Raw genomic sequence first — 10,830 nt, forward strand, 5'->3', positions numbered from 1 at the left:
CAGAGCAAACGGAGGCAAGTAGCAGAGGAAGGAGAGGAGCTAGAGCAGCTCACCGTGCCTGTTTTGTAGCCGATGCCAAGCAGCACCACCTCCGCCACACGGCAGCAGGGGCAACGGAAGACGCCAAGGCCGGAGACCGAGCCTACCACCAGGAACCTTGCTTGCCACGATTAACCCCCTTTCTCCTCCCCGGACCTCCATGTCCAGCTGACGAGGTTGATCAACCTCTTGTGGACCCGCATCTTGAACCAGTCCTAGGTGTTGGCACCTGATTAGCAAGCAAGACCACATTGTTAGAGCAAGTTTTTCTTCAATATATGATAAGAAACTTCAGCGGAAGCACAGAAACTGAAGCACATGGAGATGGATACCAAGCATCAATTGTTTTTCAATGTCAGACGTCCAAGCATCACAATCCTCTTCTAAAAACAAAATTTAAGTGTTCATATAAACAAACAGGAAGAAATTCCAGTTTACTTTAACCAAAAAATGTTGCTGCATATTCATAGAAATTGAAGATCCAAAAGGGATGGATACTCCAGTTTTAGTCAAAGTTTAACCATGATCACGTTATTCATGATCATGATAAAAGATTACAACTAATAGCACCACAAAAACATTAACATATATATACTTAGGCTTTCATCCTAGATGACAAGGATAGATAAACAGTGGACTGGAAACACCACGATCAAGTACAATACCTGGTCTGTTACTATACAGTCCTAGAGAGACTAGGGAAGAGAGAAGTATGCTGCTTTGAGACTTGGGTTATTTCAGTTTGATTTGAAAGCAGTTCAAGATAATAGGCAGATGAGAAAATGACGAGAACCTAGGAGTCGAATGGCTTCAATCAATGAAGCAGTAAACCAAACCCAGGACGGACTGGACCTCACCATGGTAGTTTGGTTTTGCAACAAAAAAGGAATAGTAAGTAGGCAGGCTAGAGCAGATCATCAACAACTTGGGTAAACCACCAAACACAAGACTTGCAGGCATGCACATCTAGTTCATATTAAGACCAACCTTCAAGAGCTTAATTGGGTAGACAGTGGAGGAGCATTACAAGCTCATATTTTGAGCTTGTAACAAGGCAGATAAAGATAAACTAGTAATAACCTTCAAGCTTAGTTGGTCATCTTTTGTACACATTGTGCAATGTTCATGACACACACATATAATAAAGCAGCTAAAAGGTAGACTAATTACTAAGATTTTATTGGTTTGAGCTTCTGAAGTCCTTTTAAGAAGGCACTGAGGATTAATTTTACATCATCCTATATCAAATTGTTTTCTAGTAAGTGGGCATGAGTTTAGTATATACATTTCTATAGAAAGGTGGCACCTTTTATATATCAAAAGGACTGCAAGGTAGATCACCAAGAGGATATACATGTGACGTAATCCCCACGAATCACTAGACATCGTATAATCCATATAAGCTTGACCAATCCATTTTAATAACACATTCCTATTACTATAATAAAATAGTGTGCTATTAACATGAAACTAAAGTTTCTTGAATGACGCTTCACCACATACTTCCAGCAATGGTATTTTAGCTTTCCGACACACTTGCAGCGGTGATGGCTCGCTCCATTTATTCATTACCTAGAAAATACAAATTCCAGTTAATTGAAGATATACGTAGGATACTATTGGATTGGCAAACAAGACAGTTCACAAATCAACATACAACACCCACTTTTCTCCCGTCAGATGTGCATCCTACTTGTATTCAGTCGTATTATATATAAACTCAAAAGGCGGCGGCTTTTTTATGGCTCAATGAAAGCAAGGTAGATCATCAACATGATATACACGTGACATATCCCCAGAAATAAATGGAAGTCATTTAATCTGTACAAACTCGACCAATCTATTTCAAGAACACATTCCTATTACAACAATAGAAGTGTGCTATGAAGATGTTTTTTGGAAGATGCTTCCCCACATATTTCCAGCAACTATAGTTTCCCGCGTAATTCTCAAGGCAACAACTTTCCCTGGCATTTGCAGCAGTGATAGCTCACTGCATGTGCTCATTACCTAGAAATAAGAAAATCTAATTCATGCAAAACAAAACAATTCACAAATCAGGCAGTGTGGAAATCTATGTTTTTAAGGCGACGCTTTGCTTTAAGGCGCTGGGGGGCACCTCGACGCCTAAGCGATGCCTAGGCGCCTTAAAAACATAGGTGGAAATATATCCATTTGGAGGATTTGACACGACAGAAAACTTGAAGGTGGGGTGGACACCTAATAATTTGATTAACACTGGAAGGATGCACCGAACTACAAGGCATTGCCATGGGTATTTCTACAATAATCCTCCCTAATCTCAGCCACAATAAGCTCCAATTGGTGAAACACATAGATATCAGAATCTACTGATGCTCATGTTTAAATCAGAAAGAGAGAGGGAAAAACTGAATCAACCTAGAACAAGATGAAACATAACAGAAAGAGGAGAGGGGGAGGGGATCTTCCATGGGCTAGAAGGGTCGGAGCAGACACGCGGAACCAAAGAAGGAGTTTTCTCTCTACCAGGGAGGAGCAGACTTGAGTTTCCTTCAGCTGTCAGAGTCATCTCGGTCGCTGGCCACATACCTCCTACCTACAGAGACAAGGCAGGGGTCAGTGAAAAGAAGAAGAGCGTAAAAATCATTCTTTATCATGAAAAGAACATAATAACAAAGCAACTAGCTAGCTATGAAGTAAATACTAAATCATGTGGATCTCATCCTTGACATACATATGTACAAAAGAGGCATCTGGTATTTAATGTAAGTAAATAGCTGCAAACACTTTGATTTATCAGCCACTTTGAGGCATCTTGTAAGACTGGAAACTAACGGTGTACTCCAATATGCGTGTAAGTAGCAGTTCAAGGATCCAATTCATCACAAATAAAATACTACAAGACAAAAGCAGTCAACTTTGTGCACTCAACTAGTGGTGAAAGTGAGCATCAGATAGTAAAATGTACTACCTCCACAAGTGTGGTGGGATTTTGCATCCACCAGTTGTGGTCAAATTTCATGGAAAATTGCAGGAAGCAAAGATTTATGCCAAGAAAGTAGAGCTTACAGTTTAACAACAACCGATCAGATTTAAATAATCTACCAAAACATGGGGCAAAATGAGCCTTGATGTTTGTAACTTTCAATTATTTATTATTAGAAGGTAAAAAAAGACAATTTCCATGAATGAATACAACACAACTAAACCTTAGTTATAATTCAGAAAACAAGCATAGGAAAGCTCTTTGAGAACTCAATTGCAATGATGATACATATGGGCAAAAGCAAATCAGTTTTCAGTACAAGTGTGGTGGGACTTAAAATGTGTTGGGACTTTGCACAGGTGTAAAAGGCGCTTGTTTTGCACAAGTGTGGTTGGACTTTGCATCCACCAGTTTGGTTAAATTTCATGGCCAATTGCGAGCCAATCAATCAGCAGTACTCTAGCGGAAATATGGGGCAGACTCGGCCTTGACCTGTCTACCTTTCACTTGTTTAGAAGAAAAAAGGAAGACAATTTCCATGAATCAATACAAGATTGCAGCTAACCTCAGTTTATAATAATACAGAAAACACGGGAGAGCTCTTTGAGAATTCAATTGCAATGATGTCACAATCATATGGGCAAAAGTGAAGCCTTTTGTTACTTGTAGCAATACAAACAAACAAACACTTGTAGGAGAGGTCCCAACCAAATTAAAGCTTATGTACTTAGCACTGAAACCCATGGACACACAGAGCATGAGCTACACACACACACACACACGCACACACACACACACGCACACACACACACACACACACACACACTTGACTGGATTTTTTTTCAGAACTTAACTTGAAGACCCAGGCTTCACAAGTTAATTGATTGAACATAAACCAATCTCAGTTTGTTTCAAAGGGAAAACAATATAAACAACCAGAATGAACAACTGCGGACAGACATAGTTAATTAGTTAAAATAAAAGGCTTGGGTGTGTGCCGCGAAAAGAATAATCTTTGTCTACTAGTGCTACAAGTAGCGCTAGAACATGAAGCAGACCACATCATTATACGCAACCAACAGCGACTCCATAAATCCTAGGATTTTTTAGTCTTTTGCAACCAGATTAATTACTAAGCTTCTATTGGTTTGAGCTTCTGAAGTCCTTTTAAGAAGGCATCGAGGATTCATTTTACATCATCCTATATTAATTTTTTTTCTAATAAGTGGGCATAGTTTAGTATATGGATTTCTAGAGAAAGGAGGCAGCTTTTATATGTCTAAATGATTGCAAGGCAGATCACCAAGAGGATATAAAAGTGACATAATCCCCACGAATCACTGGATATCGTAAAATCCGTATAAGATTGACCAATCATTTTAAGAACACATTCCTATTACAATAATAAAATAATGCACTATTAACATGAAACTAAAGTTTCTTGAATAACACTTTCCCACGTACTTCCAGCAAGGTAGTTTAGCTTTTCCCACGCATTTGCAGCGGTGATAGCTCACTGCATTTATTCATTACCTAGAAACTAGAAATTCCAGTTAATTGGAGATATATGCATGATACTAGGATTGACAAACAAAACATTTCACAAATCAACATACAACACCCCATTTTCTCCCATCAGATGTGCATCCTACGTGTATTCAGTCATATTTATATAAAATCAAAAGTTGGCAGCTTTTTTATGGCTCAATGCAAGCAAGGCAGATCATCAACATGATATACATGTGACATGTCTCCACGAATAAATGGAAGTCATTTAGGCTCTGTTCGGCAACCTGCCGGCTCCTAAAAATACAAGGAGCTGTGGAGTCGAGGGACTACAGCTTCATCTTTTTTAACTACAGCTCCGCCAGCCCCGGAGCGGAGCGGCGGAGTGGAGGGGCTCCAAACGGGACGTTAATTTGTACAAACTTGATGCTTCCCCCCATATTTCCACCAACTATAATTTCCCACATAATTCTCAAGGCAATAGCTTTCCCATGCATTTGTAGCAGTGATAGCTTGCTGCATTTGTTCATTACCTAGAAATTAGAAAATCTAATTCACTGGAAATATATGCAGGTTACTACTGGATTGACCAATCAGACATGCAAAACAAAACCATTCGTGAATCAGGCAGGGTGGAAATATATCCAATTTGGAGGATTTGAAGTGACACAAAACTTGCAGGCAGGGTGGACACCTACTAATTTAATTAACATTGGAAGGATACACCTAACTACAAGGCATTGCATTGGGTAATTGTACAATAATCCTCCCTAATAGCAGCCAAAATAAGCTCCAACTAGTGAGCCACATAGATACCGGAATCTACTGATGCTCATGTTTAAATCAGAAAGAGAGAAAGGAAAAAAAAACTGAATCAGCCTAGAACAAGATTGAACCGGAACAAAGAGAGGAGAGGGGGAGGGGACCTTCCGTGGGCTGGCAGGGTCGGAGCAGACACGCGGAACCCAAGGAGGTGGCTTCTCTCTACCAGGGGAGAAGGAGCAGACTTGAGCTTCCTTTGGCTGTTGGAGTCATCCGGGTCACTGGGCGCTGCACCTCCTACCTACAAAGACAAGGCGGGGATCAGAGAGCAGAAGAAGAGCATAACAATTCATTCTTTATCATGACAGGAGCATAACAACAAAGCAGCTAGCTAGCTATGAATTAAATACTAAATCATGTGGGTCTCATCCTTGACATACATATGTACAGAAGAGGCATCTTGTAAGACTGGAAACTAACTGTGTACTCCAATATGTGTGTAAATAGCAGTTCAAGGAACCAATTCATCACAAATGAAATACTTCTAAACACAAGCAGTCAACTTTGTGCACTCAGCCAGTGGTGAAGGTGGGCATCATCAGATAGTAAAGCGTACAAGGCACTTGTTTTGCACAAGTGTGGTGGGACTTTGCATCCACAAGTTGGTCAAATTTCATGGACAATTGTAAGGAGCAATGATTTGTGCCAAGAAAGTAGGGCTTCCAGTTTAACAACCAACCGATCAGCTTTAAGTAATCTAGTGAAACATGGGGCAAACTCGGACGTGATTCTGTAGCTTTCAATTCTTTATTAGAAGGAAAAAAAAGACAATTTCCATGAATGAATACAACACAGCTAAACCTCGGTTATAATTCAAAAAACAAGCATGGCAAAGCTCTTCGATAATTCAATTGAAATGATGATACATATGGGCAAAATCAAAGCAGTTCCCTTATGCCAAATGTAGTCATCCATGAGCAAGCCTCTTGTTACTTGTAGCAATACAAACACACACTTGTAGGAGAGGGTCCAAACAAATTACAGCTTATTTACTTAGCAATTGCAATGATGATACATGGGCAAAAGTGAAGCAGTTCACTTGAGACGAATGTTGTTACTTGTAGCGATACAAACACTTGTATGAGAGGGGTTCCAGCGGAGGCCCAAACAAACTAGAGATAATTTCTTTAGAACTAAATAAAAACCCTAAAATGGGACAATGACGATAAACCCCGATATCTGTGGCTCAATGGCCACAAGCATCGTCAGAGCAAGCAACGAACACGGGGAGAAGATGAAGGAGAGGAGCTCACCATGGCCGTTTTGTAGCCGATGCCGAACAAGCAGCAGGTGGAAGAGCCTTGAACCATGCGCCTCCTCAATGAACCCCTTCTCCTCTTTCTACTGTACTACTGCTGCTGCACAAGCAGGACATGTGTTGAGCTCAAATCAAAAAAGGAAAAGAAGAAATCATGTCCTAGGAAGGAATGCATCCAGAAACAAAGGAGCAGCTAGGTAGCAAGCAAAAATAAATCGAGTATTTAAATTATTCAAGCTATCAAGCAACTCTTGAGCTTGACATCTCCTGTGTACATAGTACCAACCAAATTAACTGTCGAGATTATGTTTATTCTAGCTGTACAACATGAACAAAACAGTAGACTGCATAAATAAAAAGAACCAAAAGCCCATAAAGATTCTACGGACCAGCATCACTATCTCCAGTTAACTACAATTCAGTAATCGTCATTGCTCAAAATATCAGAGCCTATGCCTAAGCCCAGGAGGAAGACAAATCATGGCAGGCAGGGCGAGAGGCGTCGGTCGGAGTGGAAGAAGAATCACCATCATAGTGGTGCACCTTCACACTTGAGGGAAGTGACCGCATCAGGCAAGGGAAGGGCGGCCAAATCAAAATCGAATATGAAACGAACAGAGGGGGAGACAAGTCATCTTGGTGGGCATCCATCCTCAGCGGATCGGAGAAGCTTGTCGATGGGCAGAAGATAGACCAGCCAGCAGCCATTTTCAAAACTGCACATCGTTTATCAATCATGAGATAACAAGAGCAATCAATCATCACTTGTGGCAACATGGATAAAGGAGAGATTCACAAAATGCATGTCTTGAAATTCCAGACGATGAAATGAGACTCAAATTTATTATATATTTGCCAGACCATCATGTCTATGGAGCACAATACAGCAATCAGGCTGATTAGAAATTTTAAAGAGGGCAGTGCTAGTTTAAGAGTTATGAAAGATAGCAGTGGACCGTACTTGAAATGAAGGTTTTGAATCGTGCATACCAGCAGCAGGTAGGTAACTAGCAATATAAATACTTATATCATCGTGGATCGTACGGCAGACGACCTAGTGATGTTGATTAATTCCATTAGAGCAATTATTAATCACAACAGTACTTTTACATATTGACAGCCAATGCCCAATAGTAAGAACAATAGCTGCATGCTTTCTAGAATCATCTATTTTAGAATGGAGGTAGCAGTATTTTGGTGCGAGCATCTTAAATTTTGTACGTGGCCTTGAAGCTTGTTTGCCGAAAGTTTTCTATTTTTTTTTTAGTTGAGACTTGAGACACATAAATTCGAGGTGTGCGTACAACCATGACGATTATCCAATACTACAAAAATATTACATCCGTCCTAAATTAGTTATCTTAGATTCTTAGATGACTAATTCAGGACGTGAGTTATTATTATATGACAATAGTACACGCCAAGTTCGAAATAAAGCAGATAATTGGCCAGGATGCACCGTAATAATAAAAATAATAATGACTAAAGGAGAAGGGATAGGAATGGGTAATTTATACCAAACTAAGGTAGAAGATACATTGTTTTCCTGTGAGAACGATCGGCGTCACTACACTGGATACAGCGTATAATACCTTTTACGGCGTGCTCGGGGTGGTTTGGTGGCCGGAGTCTCCGTGGCTACCTTTGGTTTGTCGAGCTTCGGCTGATGCTCTGGCATCCCGTATGCAGCCGACGGAGGAAACGGCGGAGGAAATGCAGCCGGTGGAGGAAACGGATAGTACATTCCTTCCGGTTTCTCTTCAGCCTTCTTTTCCTCTGGCTTCCCCTCATCACTGCCGACATCCGAACCAAGTTCGCCGGTCCGGAACGGCCCAGCATGCTCTGCCATAAGCCATACGATGGTGGTGAGGTCACCGCCATGGCCGAGCTGCTTGGCATGGGATTCCCTGTTGCATCGGGTGCCTGCATACAACAGCTTATCCACCCAAATGTTGAAGACGAGCTCCAACAGTTCTTGCATGTTCGAATTATCAGCCTCATTGAGCAGCACCATCGCAATATTAGCCCCTTCTTTGAGCAGCCCACGAATTTTTTTTTCATCGAAATCCCACTGGCCGTCTTTGTTCTTGTAGAGGATCCTTGCAAGCTTCTCCTCTCCAGTTGTCCGACTGGGACTAATGTTTGCATTGACCAATACCCCCTGCAAATATTTGAGGGTTGTTTCGTACAGGCTGCGAAGCGCAAGGCCTGGTAGCATGTCCGGGTTCACGGCCATGAGGAACATGAGATGCTCCGACAGCGCAACGATCGCGTCGGCAAGGGTCCCTTTCTTCTTTGCATGGACGAGGAAAATTTTGGTGGCGATGTGCCACACAAGGATGTCCTCCTGGAATTCACGGCCAAAGCCCAGCATGAACTCCTTCTGCTCAGCCTTCAGGACATTCTTCTTCGTATAAATCTCCTTTGTCACCTGACCCCAGCTTGTTGTGATGTCCCTCATGGAGTAGATGCCATCCTTGTATTTTTCGTATGTTAACCTGAGAACTTCCCTAACCCTTGTGAACACCGCCTCCTTGACATCATCTGAGAGCTTACGTCCTCCTCTGGAGTGCTGGTATTCCTTCCAAATATCTCCCAATCCAATCACCTTTGCTGCTTTGCCGCAAACACTGATCTTCCGAGTGCACTCTTGCAGCAAGCTGTACTTCCCAATAGTGCCCGACCACCTTCTGTAGCTGCTTGCACTCCTTGGAGAACCCGTGAGGCGCAGCCTCCGAACATCCAGAGAAACAACGAAATGGCGGAGCTGGAGCCATCTCCCAGAGCACAAAACGGCATGTCGAAGCCATCGGCATGGCCTGCTGGCCTGCAGGAAAGCATGCGTCCAGGTCGACCCAAGTGCACTCAACAGCCATCTCGTATCCAGGAGGAGGGTTGCTAACAGCAAGGTATATGTGATCATCACATCCGGTAGGCTTTGGCCTTCTTTGTTGTAGTAGAACCCAAAGAGCACAGTGGCGGCGACAATGGCAAGCGGCGAGGCGATGCGGATGATGTACCCAACTCCAGTTGAGGTGTGGATGATGCTGGCCTTGGTGTAGAGGATGTCGTACATGAGTGAGAGCTCCATCTCCACCACACTGCACATTTTCTCCCACTTCATATCCAATATTTTTCTGCTTGTATCAAGGTCGTAGTCATTGTCAGGTGACTCCGTGTCGGCTGAAGAATCAACCATGGCACCCTTGTCAGGTGGCTCTGTGTAGACTGAAGAATCAGCCATGGCACGCTTGCAGAATCGGAGCATGCCGTGTGCGACAATCAAGGCTTCCTCATCGTCCAGCTTACCATCCATTCCTTTTCTGATCAGTGAGCCATAGTCCAAGCCATCAAAAGCAGTGAAGAATCTAATTGATTGCTTCTTGTTGCTGGAGCCCCTGATTTTGGCCAAGTCACCTTGCCATAGCGCACACGCCCTCTCTGCATACTTGGTAGCGCCAACAACCAAAACCATGATTGACGCCGTGATCAAAGCACCGCCGCCGCTACCGGTGTGCAAGTGCTTGTACAGGAAATAGATCGCTCCACCAACCCGTGAGAGGACCAGTGGTGCTTCGCGCCTATAGAGCGAACTGTCCTCCAGGGATAAGGCACTCATGTTGTCTGGGCCACCAAGATTGTGCAGGAGGAACGTCGCCCAGAATGCAAGAAGCTGCTGCCTCTATGACATAGTGTCGTCGCAGGCAGAGATGTTGTTGAGGGCATACGGCGCCACCCAGTTGGCCACCTGGTATGCCGCCCAAAGGAGCACCATCAGCATGCCAGAGGCTTTACGCCGGCGGATGTCGGCAAAAAACATGACGAAAATATGCGCGGTGAAGCTCAAAAGGACCGCTCCCGGGATCTCCAAGACATTCACAACCTGCACCAACCAGTATTTTGCCCATCCTGGTTCGTCCATTAATTGGTGGCACGATCAATCCTCCTGTGCTGAAATCAACATGATATACATGATCAGATATCACATATGCAAATTAACTAGTCACATACTCAAAATGCGTCTACAACTAGCGTGCTAATGAATGTTACATGCATCTACATGCTTGAGAGAGAAGGATGAGCCAAGGTCTAGGATAACATACCGGCCGTGTGCAGGTTGGATGGTCGATTGCTCGATGAATTCAGCTCAAGTTGGTTATTGAAGGTCGAGATTTTTGTATGCCCGGCCTGAAACCCGACCCAGCCTGAGAACTACCCAGGTTTATTTTCTAGCATC

The 10,830-nt window shown here is 42.9% G+C and overlaps 1 protein-coding gene across 1 annotated transcript; it reads right to left on the reverse strand.

Moving 5' to 3' along the window:
- Positions 1-2,402: 2,402 nt before the first annotated feature.
- LOC119367102 lies at positions 2,403-10,518 on the reverse strand. Its single transcript, XM_037632716.1, has 4 exons — positions 8,186-10,518; positions 6,589-7,309; positions 5,440-5,576; positions 2,403-2,617 (listed from the first exon to the last, which is right to left on the reverse strand). Exons 1-2 carry the CDS (start codon positions 10,210-10,212, stop codon positions 7,225-7,227), a joined length of 2,112 nt encoding a protein of 703 aa, XP_037488613.1. The 5' UTR covers positions 10,213-10,518; the 3' UTR covers positions 2,403-2,617; positions 5,440-5,576; positions 6,589-7,224.
- Between the last annotated feature and the right edge of the window lie 312 nt (positions 10,519-10,830).

Source organism: Triticum dicoccoides, chromosome 2B, assembly GCF_002162155.2.
Source record: "Triticum dicoccoides isolate Atlit2015 ecotype Zavitan chromosome 2B, WEW_v2.0, whole genome shotgun sequence".
Taxonomy (NCBI): Eukaryota; Viridiplantae; Streptophyta; class Magnoliopsida; order Poales; family Poaceae; genus Triticum; species Triticum dicoccoides.

Bases quoted from the DNA above. Each gene is read 5' to 3' on its own strand.
- LOC119367102 (XM_037632716.1), bottom strand. From the start codon at position 10,212: ATGAGTGCCTTATCCCTGGAGGACAGTTCGCTCTATAGGCGCGAAGCA. The intron at 7,310-8,185 runs GTATTATACGCT...AACGATGTGCAG, and splicing joins CCCCGAGCACGCCGTAAAAG to TTTTGAAAATGGCTGCTGGC.